Source organism: Vicugna pacos, chromosome 9, assembly GCF_048564905.1.
Source record: "Vicugna pacos chromosome 9, VicPac4, whole genome shotgun sequence".
In the NCBI taxonomy this organism is placed as follows: Eukaryota; Metazoa; Chordata; class Mammalia; order Artiodactyla; family Camelidae; genus Vicugna; species Vicugna pacos.
The window spans coordinates 60904900-60927787 of NC_132995.1; the positions used below are offsets into that span (position 1 = coordinate 60904900).

At 49.2% G+C, this 22888-nt stretch overlaps 1 protein-coding gene across 6 annotated transcripts; it reads right to left on the reverse strand.

Moving 5' to 3' along the window:
- Nucleotides 1-71: 71 nt before the first annotated feature.
- Nucleotides 72-21578, reverse strand: MOV10 (Mov10 RNA helicase). Of its 6 annotated transcripts, none has more exons than XM_072967978.1 (22): nt 21275-21565; nt 20955-21172; nt 11600-11738; nt 9651-10421; nt 9137-9372; nt 8682-8940; nt 7508-7642; nt 6713-6881; nt 5782-5936; nt 5352-5528; nt 5093-5240; nt 4505-4663; nt 4143-4246; nt 3869-3966; nt 3554-3770; nt 2654-2771; nt 2246-2437; nt 2007-2081; nt 1028-1153; nt 858-946; nt 489-610; nt 72-398 (listed from the first exon to the last, which is right to left on the reverse strand). In XM_072967978.1, exons 4-22 carry the CDS (start codon nt 9821-9823, stop codon nt 307-309), a joined length of 2844 nt encoding a protein of 947 aa, XP_072824079.1. In that variant the 5' UTR covers nt 9824-10421; nt 11600-11738; nt 20955-21172; nt 21275-21565; the 3' UTR covers nt 72-306. The 6 variants fall into 6 exon arrangements, with proteins under 6 accessions (XP_072824079.1, XP_031536143.2, XP_072824078.1 ...); XM_031680283.2 differs by lacking the exon at nt 21275-21565 and adding an exon at nt 13025-13075 and having other exon boundaries at nt 9651-9854; nt 20955-21010; XM_072967977.1 differs by lacking the exon at nt 11600-11738 and having other exon boundaries at nt 9651-9854; nt 21275-21578.
- Nucleotides 21579-22888: the final 1310 nt, after the last annotated feature.

A 22888-nucleotide genomic window follows, 5' to 3' on the forward strand; every position in this document is an offset into this window, starting at 1 on the left:
TGGGGTCATCTTGGGAGTTCAGGAAGCTGGGGCCAGGCTGAGGAGACAGGAGGCTCTTGCATAGAACAAGATATTTTCAGTTTTTCTTTATCCACCTTCCCCCAATTGTTAGCAGCTTGATGTGTCATTCTTCCCCAGCAGGGGAGAGGGTGGAATGGCTGGGGATATAAACTCCCTCCCCAGCCTTCCCGTCCCTTGGGAGGGGAGGCTCAGCTGGGGTCCGGTTCAAGCTGGGGTCTGGTTCAGGGTCGGGGTCAGGTGTGTGGTTAAGGCTTGGGTGGTGTAAGAAGACCATCTGCTGTGTCCTCAGAGCTCATTCCTCCACTCTGGCTCCACCTGCAGGGACAGGCCCCCTTCGCCCTCCCGCTCCTGGGGGAGGTAGTCATGACAGTGGGGCCCTAGAAAGAAAGGAGGTGAGCTTTGTCTCAGTAACTTAGCTCCTCCCCTAGTACTGTCCCCCAACCTGGCCCCCCCTGGCCCAGCCATACCTGAGGTAGAGGGGCTGAGTTTGCTTAGACCTTGGAGTAAGTTCTGTCCCTGCTGCAGGTCCAGTTTGGCAGGGAAGGGGCACCCAGTGTACCCCCCGTTTTCTTTACAGAACTCCAGGAATCTGTGGGGCACAGGGACATTTATCACAAGCTCAGCTGCATGGGGCTGGCTGAACACGAGCAGGGACTGGAGGCCCAGCCTCAGTCCTGCACGTCAGCCTGTGTGCCTTGGGCAAGTTGCTTAACCTTGGCAAATTGGGGATATTGTTAAGATAAACAGATTGGAAGATTAGCTAAACCCCAGGGAGGTGCTTCATAAAGATACAGCTGTCCGAGGCCCCCAGGAGGGACTGAGAGTGGGATGCTCACGCTTTCCAGTCGGGGTCGTGGCCCAGGAGGAGCGGGTTGCCCACCACGATGAGCAGAGCCTTGGCCCGGGTCACAGCCACATTGAACCTCTGGGAGGAAGAGGTGGTGGGGTCATAGAAGGGAAGAGCCCTCAGGAAGGAGGAGTTCCTGCTCCCCACCAGCCCTCAAACCTTGGGGTTCTTAAGGAAACCCAGGTTAAAGTCCAGATCCAGCTGCACAAAGCTCTGGCTGCTCCGCACGGTGGAGATGAGGATGACGCTGCGCTCCTGGCCTTGGAACTCTTCCACGGAGCCCACCTAGAGGGGAGGGAGGCAGGGCCGGAGGCCAGGGCACTCAGCAGGGGACCAGGGGACCGCCCAGGCCTCAGTGAGCCTGAGGGCAACTGTCACAGTGGAGTGAGCCAGTGTCCTGCCGGGCAGGAAAGAGGACAGGAGGGTGCCGTGAAAGCTGAAACCTGAAGGGTTAATCCAGTTAAAGGGGTAGGGGCTAGAAAGGGTTCTAAGCAAAGAAAACAAGATTGTGAAGAGCACTGTAACTCAGCAGTGTTTTTCCAGGTCTCCTGAAGATAGTCACTCAATACTTATTAAAAATATGCAACCTTAGGCCCAGACCTCCTGAATCAATTTCCACGGGAGAGCCCTCTAACTCTTAAAGCACCGGTTTTCAGCCCTGGCTGCAAGCTAGATCACCTGAGGAGCCATAATAAACACCCATGCCCTGGCTCTGCCCCCAGACAGCCGTGTTAATTGGCTGGGTGGAGCCCTGGCAGTACTAAAAGCTCTCCAGGTGATTCTTATCTGAGAATCTGCTGCTGAATGACTCAGAGGGTGGGAGAGGTGAGTGGGGACATGTCACATGACAGGTCAGCCAGGCAGGGGAGTTTGGACTTTCTCCTTAGGGCACAGACCTTAACCAGCCTGACCATAAGGATCCCGTGGTGCTTGCTGAGCACGCAGGCTTTCTGGCCCCATCCCAGACCTACAAGTTGGGATTTCCAGGAGCAGCAGGCTTGGGGAAAGCCCAAAGTCATGTGAGGCAGGGAGGGTGGAGACCTGGGTTGGCCTGGAGCAGCAGGGCAGGATATCTGGAAGTGGGGAGGTGAGGGGTACAGAAGTCAGAGAGGGAGTGTGAAAGAGTGGTGAGGATCACCTTCAAGTCCTTGATGTCATCCAGTCCCCGAAGCTCCTTGTCAAGTTTGGTGATGCAGTAACGGATTTTTTCCACCTGGAAGATGGGGACAGGTGCCTTTCTCTCATGCCATTACCCCAGTGCAAGAGGGAGCCAGGCAGGGGCCAGCAGAGGCCTGCACTGGACCCTCTGCCTAGCAGTCTGGCTACGGAGGTACCATCCTGGGGGGTCCTGCCCACGATGGGAACTGAAGGCCTGACCTGCTTCCGGTATGGGGAGATGATGCCCACGCTTCGGGGGCTCAGACGGGCTTTGCCCTTCTTGGAGGAGGGGGCCAGGAGCTGCTTCAGGTAGGAAGTCACAGTGGCAGCCTCTTCGGGGTTGAAGAAGGATGGGCTGTTGCCCTCACGCTCATCCTTGCCCATCACGCCGTGAAAGATGATGGGAAAGCCCTGGACATGGGGTCAGGGGAAACCCTCAGCTGGACCTCCCTGCCTCCCTTCCCTCCCACTCCCAAACCGTTCCAGCGAGTGTGGGATCCCAGGCCGAGGTGACAAAGGAAGAGGCTCAAGTTTTCACTCAGAACCTCCTGCTACCCAGCAGCTTCAGGAAGAAGGAAGTTGGGGTACAGGGGTGAGTACCTGAACGTCTGCCCTGTTCAGCCTCACCTGTCGAGGGAGACCCTCCCAACGGCAGAAGCGCTCTCGGTCCACAACATCCGCACAGGCCTGCAGCTCCCCTTCATAATAGAGCCGGTTAGGAATGTCCAGGATGGTGGGGTGAGACCTGGGAGGCAGGAAGAGGAAGAGCAACACCAGGGGCCAGACTGCTTCTGCCCCGTCCTCAGGGACCCCCACTCCACCCGCCTGGGCTCACACACACTGACCTCCTGCCCACTGGACGGCAGACTCATTCATCTACAATTTTTGGCACTAGGCACAGAAAGCAGAACCAAGTATGTCGCCCGAGAGTACCCACTCCACAGATTTCATAGACCAGTCAAACTTAAAACACCAAGAAATTAGGGGCCCATTCTCACGTTTCGAATTTGCCGAGGAAGAACAATACAAAAGCAAGTATCACCTACTACTGCCAGTATTTGACAAGATAATGTGTGAAATCTGAGCATATACAGAGTACTAACACAGCAGCTAACATTTACTGAATTCTTAGTGGATTCATCTAAGGAACTAAAGACACAGGAACTCATCGGAGCATGACGAACGTTGCTCACCTGAGTGTGAAATACATTGTCCCTATTTTTCTTATTTCTCTTTGGATTGCCTGGAAACTTCACCTGGGATTCACATCAGACACAGCCTAGTGTCTGGGAGCCACCGACCATCCCCTGATGTACAGTTAGGCAAACCGCTCTAGAGTGAGGCCACTCGCTAAGTCACACAGTCAACAAGCAGCAGTGATGGGACTGGAGAGGAGACCTCCTCCACCTTCCAGTCTATGATCTTTTTGCATCACAAAGCCTCTGAGCTACGGGATGCTGGGCTGGAGCCTCCAGGGGGGCTCGCAGAGGGTGTGATCCAATGGGACGGCGCAGAAGGTGCGGGTACCTGTAGTTGCGCAGCAGCTTGGTTATGAACTGGGGGTTAAAGCCCTCGGGACCCTTCTTGTACAGGGCATTGTAGGTGAGCAGCCGCTCCAGCAGTGAGTACCCCAGCCCATACTTCTGGGTCAGTGGGCAACGCAGCACAGGCCCCAGTTGCCGAGGGTCTCCCGCCAGCACCAGCTGCCCTCCTGGATTATCTGCTTCCTTGACTTCCATCAGCCCTGGGAGGCGGGTAGCGTGGGGAGAGAGATATGTGGTGGGGCTTCCCCGACCCTATGTGGGGTGGCACGCCCGCAGCTCCCGCTGAACGCCCCCTCACCTGCTATGGCCACCAGGCTCTCTGGCTCCATGGAGTGGCCAGCCTCATCGATGAAGATGTGTGTGAAGTGATCAATGGGAAACTGGGCCGAGACCAACCTGGGAGGTGTCAGGCCAGGCAGGGGTCAGACCCAGGCACCCAGCTACCAAACCTGAATGCTCTCCCAAGCTGGCCCCTCCCACCACGCCCCAGGCACCATTCTTCCCCGTCGCCCCAGGCTGCTACTTTTTCGTTTAACACACAATTAAGAGACGTGCACATACACACTCCCCACCTGCTGGCAGTGATGAGAGTGGTAATTAAGACACGATATTCCTGCAGCTTCTTCTTGGAGGGAAACACGTAATCCCCCTTCTTTGCATCCCAGTTACAGCAGGGCTGAGGGTTGTGCAGGGAGAGGAGGAGTCAGCTTGGCTCCACCCCCACTGTCACCCTCACTCTGGCTCTGGGCCCCCCACAGGCAACTGTATTTATCACTCTCAATTTACACACAGGGAAACTGGAGCCCAGAGAGGAGTCCTGACCCACAGAAGGCCACACAGCGAGTATCAGAATCCAGGTCTCCTAGTTTTCTGGCCCCAGTGCCCACCCAGGGCAGCACCTGCCATCCCTTGGCCCTCCACCTTTCCCAGGTACCTTGATGTCCTCAGGCACCATGCGGATGTCCCTGCTGGGGGCCAGGAGGCGGTAGATGGAGCTGGGCAGGTGGACCCGGAGCCGCTGGCAGAGGAGGTCGGCCCCTGAGTTGGACGGTGCGCAAGCCAGGATGTGGGCTTTGGGCAAGTGCTTCACCACCTGGGGTGAGGATAAGCAGATGTGGGAAGCAGCTTCTGGTCTCCAGGGGGAGAGGAGGGAGAAACGTGGTTGTGACTCAGGCTGGTGCAGCGTAGCATTTGTCTCCCGTAGCTGAGAGAGGGAGTGACTCAAAAGGCTGATGCTGAGCCCCCTACTAGTCCACACAGCACTTTAATGCTGGAAAACTGCTGCAGTAAATATATAAACCACTGCAGTAAATATATAAACTGAGACATAAATGGTGACTCCAAGAGTCGTACAGAACCCAACCTGCACAACTGTACTCAACAGCCACACTGGCCCTTGGTGCCAGCTCAGGAGCAAGCACTCAGGGAGCTAGAGGGAACCAAAACCTGGGGACGATTGCTTGGTCCTGGAGCTGGGGTGGGGGGTGGGAGTGCAGACCCCAGGTCTACGTTCAGGCCCCACCTGCTTGATGGCTTCCACTAAGGTGACAGTCTTGCCAGTGCCCGGAGGCCCAAAGATGATGTAGGGGGCAGGACGGGTGGTGCCCATAACAATGTGCTTCATGGCCTGCAGCTGCTCGGGGTTTGACTCCAGACTCCGGTCATACAGCCTGACGGAGGGGTGGGGAACACGATGTCATCCAGCATCCCAGAGGCCTCCGTGACTCCATCCCTAAGCCCATACTCCAAGGGGCCCCAGAGCCCCCTGCCCAAAGTCTCACTTGAGCTTCACATCTGAGGCCAGCAGCGGGACCCCTCGGGCGGCCACAGGGAAGAGCATGGGCCACAGCAGCCAGCGCCCTGTCAGCTCCAGGGCGCGGTGCTGCACTCGCAGGGGCTGGCGGTTGAAGGTGAAGTTCACCTTGAAGGTCAGCCCATCCACAAAGCGGCTCAGGAGGCTTTGGGGGAGAGAGAGGGGAAAGAATTCAGCTAGGGGAGTGGGCAATAAAAGGCGGGAGTCTCTCCATCTGCCCCACCTCCACTACTTCCTTTCCCAGACCTCCATGCAATCCTCCAGGAAAGGAAGCTGCTGCGGCATCTCAGGGTCCCCCTGCCCTGTCCCTGGGGTTCCACTCACTTTGGGGAGAAACACCCTTCTCCTTCCTAGCCTCTGGGACATCTTTCTGCAGCTCAGGGCTCCCCCACACCCACCTCGTGGAAAAGCTCAGCTTCACACGGTCCAGTTCCACCTTGTGCACAAAGCCCTTGTAGGTGACGGGATCCTCATGATGTGTCTCGGAGGACAACAGGGCAAACAGGTGGTCACCCCGCAGCACGGAGGGGCGGCTCTCAGCCACCCCGGGAACCTATGGAGCACGAAAACCAGCAAGCTCCTATCCTGGAGATGGCCAGTGGAGGGCCTGCCCTAGACTCTCCAGACCCCGTTGAGGGACAAGGTCTGAGGCTCTACCCTAGACCCCAGGTTCAGGGAGCTTTGCCTCTTTCTTCTTCCACCAGACAGGGCAAGAGTCAAGAAATGGGGATGGGACAAGTCTGCCCAAACTGCTCAGACATACTGAGACCAGGAGTCCTGGGGACTCTCCAAGGCACAATTTTAGGACCAGCTTTCCAGCCTATTTTGTTGACTCTTGGCCAGCTCAGTTCCCACTCTTTAAAATCTTGTTCAAAACTCAGTTCCTGCAGGAATCTTCCCCTGCCGTGCCTTCTCACTGGGTGCCTTTCTCAGTACACATGTGCAGGAATCGACTCGCATGTATAATTAATTCTGGGCTTATGTGAACATATTGAACATCTGAGAGCTGGAAAGGGCTGTTGGAATTATCTGGTACAGCTCAGTGCTTTTCAGGTGAGGGAACTAAGGTCAAGAGTAAGGGACTTGCCCAAGGTCTCATGACCGATGGTAGCAAAAATCTGGGCTAAAACCCAGGTCCTCCCCACTGCCCTGCTCTGATACCTCCTTTGGGCCCAGATGCCCACTCTGCTCCTTGTCAAGCCCTCTGAGCTTGACATCCTTTTGCTTCACCATCCTTTTGCTCTGCTCTGTTGTAGGAGCAGTATTCTGCCCACAGCCTGTGGGTGGGCTGACTCGAGCCCTTCCTCCCTGTTTCATCTGAGCCCCGACCTCCAGCGTGAGCAGCCCGGGGTTCTGGTCTACAGGGTCCCAGGTCATGGGCACCGACTCCAGATCATAGTGCCGGATATCATGCTCCATCTGCAGCTCCTCCAGGTGCAGCAGCAGCCGCAGCTTAACCTCGTAATTCCTCCACTTCAGGGTTGTCTCCAGCTGGGCCCTGGCAGTGATGGAGGAGGGTGGGAGGGGACAGGAACAGGACCGGTCAGGCAACCCCATGCCCAGGAGCACCCACCCTCTCCCACCTGCAGCTCTGGGACTATGAAGACATCAGGAATCAGGAAAGACTAGAAGGACAGAGAAGCAGATGGGGGTCAGAGGCCTCCAAGGGAGCCCCTGACCTCTACCTCAGACCTGACTCACATTTGTACTGTGGATCCTGGGGCCTGGGAAAGTCCTCTCCCCAAGATCCTCCTATGACTCACACCCTCACCTCTTTCAAATGTCACTCTTTGCTCACATTATCACCTTCTCAAAGAGTTCAGGACTAGCTGCCCTCTGGAAAACAGCACAACCCACCCCTCACCCAGCTTGAGCTTTAGTTAATTCTTCATGGCACTCATGACTCCATGAAATGATCAAATGATACATGCTCACTGTCCCCACTAGGATGACCCGGCCCTCATGTGATTAATTCACCTTGAATGGTGCCTGGCACAGGTCGAATGCTCAGTAAAGGGATGAATGAATGGAGCACGAGAGGCTAGGACAGAGGCATGGGGATGGGAAGAAGCCAGCGAAGAAGAAACATCAAGCAGCATGAACGGTGCAGGGGGTGGTACTTACTTGATCTCAGCAATCTCCTTTGGGGCAGTGAAGATACTTGTTCCCCGAAGAAGGATGGGGAGCAGCTGCCGGAGGCGGGGGGGTGGGTAGTACGTCCCCAGTGCCATACTTAACTCCAGGTCATAGCTCTTAGCACTGCAGGAGTGGGGGAAGAAAAGCTATCACAAACATGGAGATCCCTCACCTTCAGAGACGCCCTCCCCGGAGGCTGTGCAAAGCCCTGTTTCAATACTACTGTTGAAGGAGGTCAGCGGCCTTTGCCCAAGGAGGCAGGACTCTGTCTCGTGAGGCTGCTCATGCCAAGGTTTCACCATTCTCATTTTTTGGAAAACATGACAGTTGGAAGCATTTAAAAAAAAAAGCATATATATATATATACATATAATGCATATATATGTATAGAATATGTATATAAATAATGCATGTTCACTAGAGAAAAAAATCAGTAAATAGCTAATAAATAAATGAGTAAATAAATAACAGTCTCACTCGCCAGGGATAACCAATGTAAACTTTTTGGTATGTAACCTTCTAGGCTTTTTTTCTTTGTCAATTTGTATTATACACACATATTTTTAACAAAAAGAGCACAATGGTCTTATAGTTTGCTTTTATAGCTCAGTATTTATGAACATCTAGCCATGTCAAAAAGAGATGTCTACACATATATGATTCCATGCATGTGAAATGTCTGGAATAGGGAAACCTGCAGAAAGCAGGTGAGTGGTTGCCTAGGGCTGGGAGGGAATGGAGAGCAAAAGGGGTGATAACTAAAGGGTATGGGTTCCTTTTTGGGGTGATGAAATGTTTTAAAACAGATTGCGGTGATGCTGCACATAACTGTGAATAAACTAAAAATCAGTGATCTTTACTCTGTGAACAAGTGAACTGTATGGTATACGAATTGTCTCAATAAAGCTGTTAAAAAAAAAACAGAAAAAGACATGTCCGCCCTGGGTTGCCTGATGATCCATCATACAGTTGAAAATACTTGAGATTTTTTCATACTGTCCTCCTATCTGCAACTTTTTTCCTAGGCAGAAAAGGTCTCAGGCACAGAGGAGTTAAGAATTCATAATTAGGAAAGGGAGCTCTGGCTGCCAGCTCTGCGTCCTTCCCAGCACGGTGTCAGAACACTCGAAGCCTGGACTGGGTTGGAGGGAGAGGAAGTTACCGGTCGGGTCTCTCTCCTTCCTCTATCCGGCTGGTCACTACAGGGTTTCTAGTGATCTGGGTCCGCTTGAAGGGAGTCGTGGGTTTCAGCTGTGCTGCCAGGGGACTGTGGGCGACGGCAGCCAAGAAGCGAGCAATGTAGAAAGTGCCAGCTCCTTCTGAACCTGGCTCCCCAGGTCCCAGCAGCTCCCAGAGCACCGTGGCTGGGAAGTAGCCCACAAAGCTGGTCTTACAGTGGACATGGAGCTCATAGCATTCACCTGGGGAGAACGGCTGAGTGAGTTGGGGTTAGGGAGGGATCCTCCCACCAGCATCACAACCCTGGACATCCCCTCAGATAGCCCCATCCCAGAGCAGGAGCCCACGGGCCAGCAACAGTAGTTCCCAAAGCACCAGCCCTTCCTAGGGCAGGCCCTGTCCGCCCGAGGCTCTTCTTTCCTTTGGAAACCCACTCACCGGGGCCCAGGGGGCAGGGCAGCTCCTGGTCTCCATTGTAGAAGGCAAACTGGGGGGTCCGGCAGAGTGGGAAGAGGTGGGTGAGGGTGACAGGCTGGGTTCCTCCATTCCGAAGCTTCAGGGTCAGCACCTCCTTACGGTTCAAATCCAGGCGGATAAGGAGCTGCCCATCGCGGGCTTCATGGGGCCCCTGGACTTCCACGTCCACCCCATGCTTCCCGTGAAGATACTCAGCCCTGGGGAGAGGGGGAGTCAAGGGCGGGGCTGGGGCGGGAGGGGCCTGGACCCGGGGTCGCCCTCGGGGAAGTTATCGCTGGGGAGGCTGGCCAGGTGCCAGCTGTGCGCAGGAAACCCACCCCCTCCCCCAGACCAATTAGCTCCTTCCGGGCCCTTCCCCCACTCCTTGAAGGAGGGGGCCTTACCCCAAGCTGAGGCAACCCACTCTTTCCTCAGCCAGACAGCTTTTCCTACGCCCTGGCCCCTCTCTGCCCACCCCCCTCACACACATCCACACCTGTCATAAAAGATCTCAGCCAGCAGTGACTTGTGGTGTTTGCTGATATCTGACCCCAGCTTCACTTTCCTCTTTTCTGGGAACCACACGTCGGCCCAGCGGTCGAGTCTGAAGAACCTGACCCGAGTTTTGGTGACGTAGGCCAGACTTGCGATCTTCATTCCATACAGCATGGAGGAGAAGCCAGGGGCAGGGGTCCCAAAGCTGCCGGAAGCAGAGGAGACTGGGAAGTGAGGGGCAGCGGGGCGGCACGCTGGGGAGGGCGTCAGAGGGCCGCTCTGTGCGGGACACGCCGGCCGGCAGCCGAACAGGCCAGGGCTCGGGGACAGAGACTCAGGCTGGAGACCGGAGGAATTTCTAACGTTTTAAGGGAAGGCAGTGGAACTTCCCAAGACAAAATATAATGGTTTTAAACAGCAGGTGGTGGACGGTGCACTTCTGAGGAGACAAGCCCAATCGTGGACTGTGGATTTGGAGGACTAAGAGAGAAAAAAAAAATGAAGATCGGGGTAGGGTGAACTATTTGGGACAGAAAAGATACAAAAACGCATCGGAAAGAGCTAGGCGGAATAAGCTGATTCAGGGGATGGATCCGGGTTCCAGCCCGCTGGTGAGGAGTGAGAGAGGGGCAGAGAGAGTACAGGTGTCCAGGTGTGTGGGCAAGGTGGCTGATCAGACAGCAGTTTCCCCCCGAAGTCATAGGGTGCAGGTGGAACCCAAGCAGGAAGGGAAAGGATCCTTCTCCAGAGATCAAATAGCTTGGCTTTGTGCCTAGAGAAGGTGAAGACAGGGAAAACTGGTCAGAAGGACAATAACCTCAAGGTTCAGCACCTGGAATTCAGTTTAGTCAACTCAACAAACGCTTACAGAGACCTGTTATGTGCCAGACCCTGCGCTAGGAGCCGGGGGTTCAGAGGCAAGAGACCCAGACCCGCCTTGAGGAGCACAGCCGGACACATGAATTCCAGCATGCTCGCTGCCCGGGGCTCAGCAGAGGAGGGGCACTGAGCCCAGCCCCGGAGGCTTCCCCAGGAAACAGCGGCAGGATTCAGTCCTAAAGGATGAATGGGTGTCATCCAGGCGTAGGAGGGAGTGCAGAGTGTGAGCCGAGGTGCAGGGGGTCTGCCAAGAACAAGTGCAGAGGGGCTGGGGGGACCGCCCACTCTGCCACTACCTGGGTCACCTCGGGTTACTCCATCTTGCAAAGTCTCACTTTGCTCCTCTAAAAAATGGGGATAATGGGCAGACTTACCTCCCGGGGTTGTCATGAGGGTAACATGAGGGACGGACACTGCAGTGTCCACTTAGCCCAGTGCTTGGCACATAAGATCTCAGTAAGGCGCACTACGATTAGTGTCACATACGGTCTGGTTGTACTAGAGGGAAGAGTGCAAGGAACGGAGTGGCAGGAGGCAGCAGAGGCACCAGGTCTGTGTAGTTTTTGCATGCCACGCCATGAAGCCTACACTTGACCATGAAGGCCAGCAGCTCTCCTCCTTTACTGGCATCCAGGAGCCAGAGGACATCCCCGCGTGTGACACACTTCATGGACACGTTCAAGATCTGGACAGCTGACCACCCTCCCTCCATGCTTTGTAGGGAATGAAAGCAAAGCCTAGTTCTTAAGAACCATAGTAATCCCTATTTACCTATTAAGGTTCAACCAACATGGTCACTCACTAGCATATAACAAGATCATTTATAGTTACAGACTGGACATTTCCCTGGTGCCCCGACCTGTAACTCTGCCCCTCTCCCTCACCCCAAATAAATGAGTGATACTATTCAGAAAACTTTGAATTGACTCTGATTTGCCTTAAAAAGATATTAAATCATTTGAAAACATAATAGAAAATGCTCAGAAAACGTTAGCTACTATTATTAGTATCCTATTAGTAGCAACAGTAGTACTAATAGTAGTAGTGGTGGTAGTAGTAGTAACAACTTACTTTCGGCCCGCACCAGAGGCTACACTGGTTACAGAACCACCCCGGCTGGTGGGTTTTAAGCAGGGGAGTGGCAAGATCATATTTGCATTTCAGATCACTCAGGCATCAGGACTGGAGGATGGATTTGCTGGAAGCAAGACTGTAGGCAGGGAGACCAGTTAGAAGAAGGCCATTGCAGGAGTCCAATTAAAAGATGACATGGGCTTGAACAAGGCGGTGGTAAGGAGAGAAGAGGGGCCAGATCTGATATTTAGAATGTAAAATTAGCAGAATCAGGATTTTGACAGGAAGGGGAATGAGGCTGGGAAGGGGGAGGAGTCTAGAATAATACCCAAACAGTGGCTTGGCTTTGGGGATTATTCCTGAGATAAGAAGTAAAGACAGGAGCAGGAGGAGGAGGTCGGAGGGACTGGCCATGACATTTGGACTTGGACATATTCGGTTTGAGATTCCCCTGGTCTAGAGGCAGATAGTTCCATGAATCAGAAGCTGAGAACTCAGACCAAGGTCAAAGCAGAGCCTAATCTTAGGAAGGTGTCAGGTCGTGGTTATAACCATGGAAGTGTCTGGGATCTCCCCAGGGAGTGTGAGTAGTCTGAGAACAACTGAGGCCACGACAACCCAGGGAGGAAGAGAAAACAGAGCAAGAACCCCCAAGAGAGGGAGGAGAATCAGGAGGTAGTCTCAAAATCAGGTATCAGGCTCAAACGCTGCTGAGGGGTTCAGGCAAAGGGACTGAAGTCAGGGAGTCATCAGTCACTTTCACCAGGACCCCCTAAGTTCCGTGGGTTCTGCACACACTCAAATGCTGACAGACGCCGAGTATCTTTGATACCTGCAGCCCCTTTGGCACCTGTACAGTCCCATTCTTCACTTATGTGTGTACTCCTTCTTACGCTAATATACGATAATCTATTATAAGAAAACAAAAGTGCAGGTCCTCTGAAATGCCCCAGAGCACTCAGCTCAGTGCTGGGGAAGAAACAGGGTCCTGAGGGGACTGAACACACCCAGAAGTGCAAGCCCCACCTAAAAGGGAGGGACTGCTACTCATCTCCACGCAGATGCTGCCAGTAGGGAATGCAGGCCCAAGATGGCCAGACCTTCTGGCTTTTAAGAGAAGCCCCAAATCACAATTTTAAGGTGAAAACTTCTATTTCTGGAAGCTTCTGCATGGACACATGGGCAGGAGGAACTCAACTTTGCAAGTTTTGCAAATTCTACTATATGTTCTACCACCTGAGTATCTCTCAAATGATTACTCATGTCTATTATCACTACCCAACTCCACCTATCCCTGATCTAAGCTGACAGCCATATATATAGATACACACATATACATATATACACACATATATACACTATATATATAGCACACACATACACACATATATATATTTTTTAAATCACAAACTTAGTACATACTTGTTGAAAAAAGCACCGATTCTTGTACTGTACATCTAGTCATCCAGATTTCTAGGGAAAAGAGATGAACAACAGAAAAACTGAATATTCAACTTAAAGAACAAACTCTGATGACCAAAGAAGTATGAAAAGATGCTCCAAGAGTAAAGAAATGCAAATTAAAGGAAAAATGAGATATTTTATTTCTATTAGACTGACAAAAAGGGAAAATAGTCATAGCAATTATGTATATGTGGAAAAGGAAAGGTTCATATGTTGCTGGTAGAAAGGTGAAATATTACTCAACCTTTGGGAAAACAATCTGGCAACATCTCCTAACATTTGAAATACAGGTACCCTTTAACTTAGGAATCCCATTCCTGGGAATGTATCCCATGGAAAAGAAAAGTGCCAAGGTATAAGAACATATGTGCAAGGATGTCGACTGTAGTCATTCACAGTGGCCAAGAATTAGAAACAAAACTAGGCTCATCAATAGGGAGATGGCTGAATAAGTTGTGAACACCCAGACTTGAATATTATACTACCACCAAAAAGGATGCATCACACCCACTCAAATGGCTAAAATTTAAAAGGCTGACAACACCAAATGTTAACAAGGAAATGAAACCACCAGAACGCTTGTGCGTTGTTGGTTGGAACAGAAAATGGTACAATCACTTTGGGAAAAGGTCTGACAGTTTCTTGTAAAACTAAACATATAATGCAATGTTCTGACTTCTAATTTAAAGAATATATTACTATATTATGCATGAAACAAAAAATTGTTAAAAAGTAATGCAACCATAACACCTACTGTAGACCTAGCATGGGTAATTATTCATTAAGTACTTGCTGGGAAAACGGGTGAGAGAATGATCAAATCATTCCAGACTGTAATTTTATAGAGCAAACGGACAACAATGCCAACATTGAACCCCTGGCTAACACACAGCACTGCTGTGCAATGGCCTGGAATGTTAAGTGTCGGGTTATATATATTGTCCAAATTTGGATGCCCCAGGCAAGGTCACACCAGAAGAACAGCCTGGAAGACTTTGCTGCCACCACCAAAAAAAGAGGTTAAGCAACTTGCCCAAGACTTACGAAAAAAAAAAGTAAACATTATCTACCCTGTGATTCTGCAATTCTACCCTTAAGGGTATATTCCCAAGATAAATGAAAATATACGTCCACAAAATGACTTGTGCAAGAATGTGCATAGCAGGTTTATTCAAAATAGCCCCCAACTGAAAACAATGTCTGTGAACCAAAGAATGGATTTAAAAAACTGATTTGTATTTATACAAGAAACACTACTCAAAATGATAAAAAGAAACTACTGACATTGATTAAAAAAAAAAGTATACTGAAGCTGAATTAAAGATAATGATTCACAACATGGGTGAAAATATGCCTTACACAAAAGAGTACATATAACCTGCCTCCACCAAATAAAGTTTTAGAACAGGTACTATCTCAAAAGAAAAAAAAAATCAGAGCAGTGGTTGCCTCTGGATGGTAAGGACTAAATAGGGCAGGAGAAGGACTTTCTGGGGTCATGTCATGTTCTATATCTTGATGGCAGGTTGCACACAGGTATACAGATTTATTAAAATGCATAGAATGGTACGCATGAAATTTGTTCATTTCATTTTAAGTAAATTTTACTTTAAAAAAATTATACAGGGGCAGAGTATTGCTCAGTGGTAAGGTGTTCACTTAGCATGCATAAGGTCCTGGGTTCAACTTCCCAGTACCTCCATTAAAAATAAATAAATAAAATTTTAAAAAATGTATACACATTTTGAACTCATAGTTAATAATAATCATGCTGAAGTGTCTAAGGGTGAATTGTACTGATGTCTGTAACTTACTTTGAAATGCATCAAAAATTAAGATGGCTAGATGGATCAATGGGCAGGCTTGTGTAAAATACTAATTAAGAAACCCAGGTGAGGGGTATATGGATGTTCACTGTAAAATTTTTTCAACTTTTCTTTATGTTTGAAATTTGTCATCATAAAATGTTAGACAAGACCCCGCAATGTGTTAGAAGTATCTACCAGACAATTAGGAGTCATTTCCAGGACATATTAATGAGTAAGAATATCAGGATATGGAAAATGTGTATAACACAATCTTTTAAAAATAAAATAACCCCCAAAATACCCCGGCCGATGGGGTAACATGAGCTACCTGAGTGTGGGGCAGAACGTGGAAATGGAGGTGGGATGCTGACCTGGGAGGGGCCCACAATAACAGGGATGTATCATCGTGATCCCGTGTGGGTAAACTTACACAGGTGTGATGTAACTAGAGTTGTCCTGCTGTCTCTGTGGATTCAACCAACCAGAGACCCACAACATCTAGGGAAAAAAAAAAAAAAAACTTCCAGGAAGTTGCAAAAAGCAAAACTTGAATTTGCTGCACACCAGCAACTATTTACATAGCATTTACATTGTATTTGGTATGACAAGCAACCTAGAGGTGATTTAAAGTGAAAAGGAGGATGTGTGTAGGTTATATGCAAATGGCATGCTATTTTACTTAAGAGACTAGCACATCCTGTTTCTGGTATCTGTGGGGGTGGGGTAGGAGGAGGTTCTAGAACCAATGCCCCTTGGATATCAAGGGATGACAGTATGTGTGCATAAAGAGATAAAAGAAAGAGTGATCACCGAAAGTTTTAAAAAACATTTATAACAGGTCATTTAAACCTAACATAAAACATTAAAGGCTCCCACTCCCCCACTCTCAACTACCTGCTTAACTGACGTATATTCTTCTAGACCCTTTTCTACGCATTTAAAAAATTATTTTTTTTAAGCATACATATTTTTGTATGTGCTACACATACTATTCTGCAACAGACTCCTTTCATCACCGTGGACATCCTTCCACGATAACATTTCACCAAATCACTTCACTCTTCTCAGTGGCTGCAAAGAACAGCATGGTATGAAAGCACTGTGGTGTGTTTAACTATTTGTTCAGTGATAGACTGTTAGGCTGCCTACAATTTTGGGCTGTTTCAATACTACAACAACGATCCCTCTGGGTCAAAGAGAATGAACCTTTACTTTAATAAGTTCTGCCAAACTGTCCTCTAAACAAGATGTAAAAACTTACATTCTCACTGATAAGAATTTGAGAAAACTCATTCCTCAGACCTGAATATCAGAAATCTTCAATCCTTTAAATATTTGACAATCTGATAAGCAAAAAATGGTATCTTGTTTAAATTTGCATTTCCATGATCACTTACATAGTCAAGTATCTTTCCTTCTGTTTCTTAGCCATTTATATTTCTTCTGTAAACTGCTTGAGGATCTTATTTTTCCAAGCCCTATGAACTGTTCCTCCCTTTTCTGACTTCACACCCCTCTCCTGGTCCATCCCCTAAAGTCGACAGGAGTTATCAACAAACACAAATCACATCACATCTCAAATTTATTTATGACTCCACAGTCTACAGAATTAAGTCTAACCATTTAATTATGGCACACTTGGATACTCTGTAATTAACAAGGATAATGTTAATCATCAACAGAAAACATTTATTGAGCACTTACTATGTGCTGTTCTAAGTAGCTAAGTGTGTTTCTTCATTCAATCCTCACAACAATCCTTTTGAGGTAGCTACTATTATCATCCTACTTTATCTTATTTTTTTATATTTTTAAATTTATTATTTTATTTTGGGGAGGAGGCAATTGGGTTTTTATTTATTTACTTATTTTTAATGGAGGTACTGGGGATTGAACCCAGGATCTTGTGCTTGCTAGACACACGCTCTACCACTGAGCTATACTCTCCCCTTCATCATCCCATTTTAGAGAAGAAACTGAGGCACAGGTCCTCACTCCACATTCATTCTAAATGGCATTTCCATCTTAGCCATTTCCAGCTGTTACACCACTGCACTCCCCTCCAGACTTTTCTATAGCCATTCGACATCTTGGTCTATAATGCCCTAACCTTGGCCCCTGTTTTTTGTTGCGTGAAAGATGACTAATTTTTTTAGACCCAGTTCAGGAAAGCCTACTAGCCAGAGGAATGTTATTTCAGAACACAGAACCAGATTTGGAAGAGATCTTAAAGGGACATCTAGTTTCGTGTTCTACAAACTGTGGGTTACATTTCTCAGTACCAGAATTTTTATAAAACTGAAGTAAAATAGAATAAAAAATATCAAGAGGGCAGGGAGTGAGGCTACGTATTGTTTCAAGGATGCATACTGTTCTACAAAAGCTGTGCATACCAGGCCCTGAAGTAAAATGTATTTTTTTTTACTGTGGGTAGAGGTCCAGAGTGATCTTTCTAAAAACCCTGATTCTTTCAATTTCTACTTTGAAACATTTTGTGCTTTCCTGTTTCTGTTAAGATTGAAAAACAAAACAAAACAAACAAAACCCCACAACACCTCCTCACAGCCCACAAGTTCTACCCTATCCAGCCCCTGCCTCCCTCTGGCCTCATGTGCCCTGTTATCACGAGTTCACCCCAAGTCTTTGAAGGTGCTACTCCCTCTGTTTAGAATGCCCTCCCTTTGCCTTAATTCTGCTAACTCCATTTATCACTCGAGATTCTGCTCAAACTCACTTTCTCCCAGAAGCCTCTGGTTCCTGGACTAGGTGAGGTCTCCAAGTTATATGCTCTCAAGCATCCTGGGCTTTTTCTTACAAGCACTTATCACACAACAGTGATTAAGCAAGTATTTGTTTAATTGCCTCTTTCTTCCTTAGACAGTCAGGTTCCTTCTGCGTTATCTACAGCAACTCACAGTTTTGCTTTGCTCATACTAGGCATTCAGCCAATATTTGCTGAATGAAAGAATGAGTCTCCTGCCCAAGGAAGAATCATCTTCTCTCAGAAACTTTTCATGGCACCAGTACTTACGCCAGACAACGGACTCCTAACCAGCACTGTCAACAATAGTGACCACTTCCAATGATAGTGACCACTTCCAAAGGCCGTGCACTCTGCTACTCAGTGGAAACACTTTATCTCCAACAGCTTCTTTTGGCCTCACACAACCCTGGGAGAAATGCAGTAATTCACACACTCAGCAGTTAAGGAAATTTAGATACCGGTTCAAAATCAAACACAACTAGTAAGTGGTAGCGTCAGAATTTGCATCCCAGCTACCCACACACTACACTGTTACCTGCAGTGCTGTATGACATGTTTGTCTACACATCTGCCACGCCCTACGAGGTCACATCCTTAAGAAACAGGAAGCGAGGCACAGGCACGTAGTAGAGAAAATAAACTTGCTGATGAATAACGAGAGATGGGAAAAAGCAAGAGATGGGAAAAGGTAAGAGCTGGGAGCGGGGCACTTCATAACATCATAAAATAACCTAGTTGGAAGGGACCCACCCCTCCCAGTGGAGGAAGCTCCCCAGAATTCCTGACTCAGGGTGACTTGCTATACCTCCTCCACAGTTTATTCTCTTGCAGATCAATTCTACTTACTAATTCAACTAGATTCTGGAAGTATTTGTTGAGCACCTACTACATAGGCTCTATGCTGGGGATGGAGGGAAGGCGCCAACATGATAAAAACCTTGTCCCTGCCTTCAGAGGCTCTAAATTCTGGTGGGGAGACAGTCACATCCTAGCTCTAAAACAAGGCAGGGTGTCATCTGGCTATAACCAAGGTGTGAAGAATGAGCAATGAGAGCCCAGAAGAAGGAGCAATAATTTCCATTGGTTGGATGAGGGTTGAGGTCACAGCATTCCAGTGCGAGTTTGAAGGATGCATAAGAAAGTTCCCTCTAATTGGAATAAAAATCTCCTACACCTGGTGGAAGGAGAGGGGCTTATGTTGAGTGAACCCAGTTCTGCCTTCTGGAGTGACACCGAAGTACAACCCTCTTCACCAGAACAGTTTTTAAAATACTCAGGGATAACTATGTTGTCCTCTCCAATTTTTCTCTTTTCAAAGCAAACATTTCTCCATTTCTTTGACCGGGCCTCACAAAAGAATCAATCAACACAGAAGCCTTTCCTCTCTTCCAAGTACTAAAACTATATCTAGCCTTCAAGGCCAAGGTCAATGCCACCTTCTCCACCGAAGTCCATAATAATTACAGAGAAGTTAGTATCTTACTTGCTTAAAAAAAAAGTACATAAAAAAATTACTTTTTAAGTTCCTTAAGTTCACCCATAATGTACAGTAAATGTGGTTTTCTGTATGAAATATGACATAACCTGTTTTTCCCCAGTTTTGGGACATATTGTGGAACTTTGATTTAGACCTGACAAAAACTCTCTCCTTGACTAAACTTTAGTCAGGCCCTCGGAACCCTCTTTTCTATTAGGCTTCAACCTTGCCCCCCACCGCGTCCCCTTAATGTCTCCTCTTAGTATTCCATCTACTGACCCTCCTTACTCTCCTGTTGGCTATAAATTCCAAGCTGTCTTTTGCTGTTTTTAGAGGTGAGCTAGACCTCTCTCATAGCAATACCCCTACTGTAATAGTCTCAAATAAAGTCTTCCTCACCATTTTAACAAGTATCAGAATAGCAATCTCTTTAACAGAGCCAAAAGAAATAAATAGTCAACTGGTGTTCAGAGCCACATTGTGCTTTTTTTTGGACACAGGTGAATGTGAAGTGTTGATCATGTGACTCCATGGTAATTGTTCTTTCTTTACTCTCCTCCAGCATCTTTCTTATTATCTCTATTATAATCCTTATTTTATTTTACCATTTATTACAGTATACTGTATGCGTATCATGGCCTTTCTTGCTCCTTTGGGATTGTGTATTTTGTCTTTATATTCCCACATAGTGCCTGCCCAGCACAGTGTGGGGGCATAAAACAGGTCATCATCTTCGCCCCTTCTTCAGATGCTGCTCAAGCCTATTAATGTCCCTCTTAAAACGTGACACTTGCTATTTAAAACAATATTCCAGATACAATCTGATCAATATGGAGAATCACTTATCTTCCCCCGCTCCCTGCCCCCGCCCCAACTTCTATTAACACAAACACTTCTTTAGCTCTTTTAGCAGCCATACCTGCCTTTTGGTCTGCTAAAACCCAAGGTCTTTTTCAAAAGGTCTGTTATTAAGCCTAAATTCCCACCATCCCGTATTTTTTGCATAAATCTTTACAAATGTAAAAAAATCACTGTTGAATTGTTTCTTGGTTTTCGGCCCAAGACTGCAGCCTGTTGATAGAAGCGTTTTTGAACCACAATTCTGTGGTTTGACACAGAGAAGTCTCTTTGATTTTCACTTGGATGGTAACAGGCAAGGGGGACCAAACAGCCTTTAGCCACAGCATGAGAAGGGGCCTCCAGGAGACTGGCCCCGGCCCGGGTCTCCATGGAGAAGCCACAGGTGCTAATGGGGGGTTGGTGCGTACGCAGTTTGTGCCCTTTTCTTCTTATCCGAGCTTCCTTAAACTCCCCCTCCTACAGTGGGTCTCTTCAGCTCTCTGGGATGGTGAACCCCCGAGGATGCAGCCCCTCGACGAGGGGGCGGAGGTCCCCATAAAGCCCGCGCCAGGGCTGGCCGCCACCGGCAGGCAGCTCCCTCCCCGCGCTCCCGCGAAGCCCGGGCCCCCTCCGGAGGCTCCCCTCCCCCACACCGAATGTCCCCACCCGCAGCCCCGCAGGTGGCGCATGGGCGCAGCACCCCACTCCCCCGCCGGGTCCCAGGGGGTCGGGGGAGCTGGCTGCCCGGGAGGCTCTTCGCTGGGACTCGGCGCAGGGGCCCGGCCCTGGCACAGCGGGCGGGCTCCGGGCGGCGCTGGCGGCGCGGGCGGGGCGTGGGCACGGAGCGGGAGGGGGTGCTGCGCCGCCCCGGGACCGGCCGGAGCCACTGGGGGAGCTGCGTTCCTCCGCGCCCCGGGGCGGGAAGGGTGGCCCCGACGCGGGGGTCGTGGCGGCAAGCTGGGCCCGCGATTCGGGGCCAGGGAGTGGGACGGCCCGTACCTGGTTTTGAAGTCCCGGTTATAAATGGTCCTCAGCCGCTCGCGATCTGTCTCCATGTCCAGTCCTCGAACGGCCAGGAAATTCTCGAAGCACTGGCCCGTCTCCCGGAGCTGCCGGCAGCTGAACTTACTGGGCATCGCGGCGGCGGCTGCGGCCCAGGCAGGAGAGTCCGTGGAAATGAAACTGAAAGTCGCCGCCGCGGCAGGAAGTTGGCGGCCCTAGGGTGAGGGTGCAGCAAAGGGGAAGCCCCCTAACTCTGACCCCTGATCCTGTAGGATCCCTCCTTCGCACCAGGCTTCTCTCCTCAGTTCTTTTCCTACCTGAGCCTTCCCTTCGGTCTCTTCGCCCTATCCCCTCCCCCTCTTCCCATTAACTCTTTCCTAAGGAGTCTGACCCCTCCCTCAGGGCCCTCCCCTTACCCCAAGCTCCCTCCCTTGGCTTCCAGCCAGAATCCGAACGTGGCTATATCCTGGGGCCCCCTGAATTGCCTAGGAGGACTTCCTAGCCTCAGCTTGGGCTACTCCCATTCCCACCCCCCAGGGCGTCGGCACTTTTTGAAAAGCAGGCGAGCAAATGGCAGGGGCTGGGACCTGGGTCGGCTGTAGCTGGACTGTGGCAGCTCATCCAGCACCTCCCCCAGAGCTCCTGGGACACAGACCAGTACGCAAGCGAGCGGCACAGCCCCCTCTCCCATTTTCCCTTCTCGGACTTTCAGAAGCTGGGAGGGAGGCAAAGGAGCCAAGAAGTTTGGGGGAAAGAACCAAGTGTCTCTGATAAAGGTGTGTACGTGTGGGAGGGAGGGACAACGGGTTCCGCCAGGACGAACAGTCGTTACTTTTCTCTGCCACACGGGCTTCTTTATATGGAAAGGCTGGTGATCCCTACCCTTGAGCCACATATTTGGGCACTTAATTACGCTCCAGTCTGTATTGCTCTTTTAATTGTTACTAGCATCTAGCTAAGGGTTGCTCTAGTCATCAAAATAATAGTTTCTTGAGAGCAAGAGACAGTTATGTTAGGCAATAAATGGTTAATAGCTACAGCATCAGTACCAGGAAGAGAAGTAAGAGACCGGCGTGCTTCAGAAGACAGACTATTGAGACAAACTAAAGGGGGTGGGGCTACAACGACAACAAACGTAAAACAAGCCTCTGCATCTGTTTGTCTTCCAGAATTACAAAACACACATACTGAGATGGGGCAAAGCTGATAAAAGTTACAAAACAAAACAAAAACAGTTTTTTAAACAAATATACTGGAGTTCCAAATATATTCAGCGTGGTGGTGTTCTTCAAAGTAATTCCCTGTGGGAGGCCACACACTCAGTCTAACCTAGTGTGAAGAATGTCCAGAACCCAGGTCATGCTCCAGCAGGGCTACTCCTGTACCTTTTCCCAGGCCAACAACCAACTAAAGCCAAGAAAAACAGGCTTCAGCAACAGGAAATTCAGTCAGTGGGAACCAAAGCTACAGGGAGGGGGAAAATGGGAAAATGTTTTGTCTTAGACATTGCTTATGCAAAGTAGAGGAAAAAATTAGGAATGAAAATACAGATTTTACCTTTTTTCCTCCTCCCCCAATTACCTGGTGAGGCCCCAGAGTAGTAGGGTGCACTCCTGACAACTGCTTTGCTACTATCATTCCAAAAACCTACCATCCACTGTACTCAAACTGAATGTCTGGTTCCATTTTGATCAGCAAATCTAAGTCCCCATTATTCTTGGATACATAACCTCTCCCTTCTCCCTGGATAGGCCTCATCTTCTGCATGTTCTCAAAATATACACAAACAGTTGCAGTAAAAACTTGGTGGAAATGTGATGCTATGTGGCTTTTGTTAAGGGAACCTCTCTAAACCAGTTTAATCTGGAAAATCCACTTCACTTGGAGTTGTTATTTTCACATGTGGCTGTCTAGATGTCTAGAATGATCTT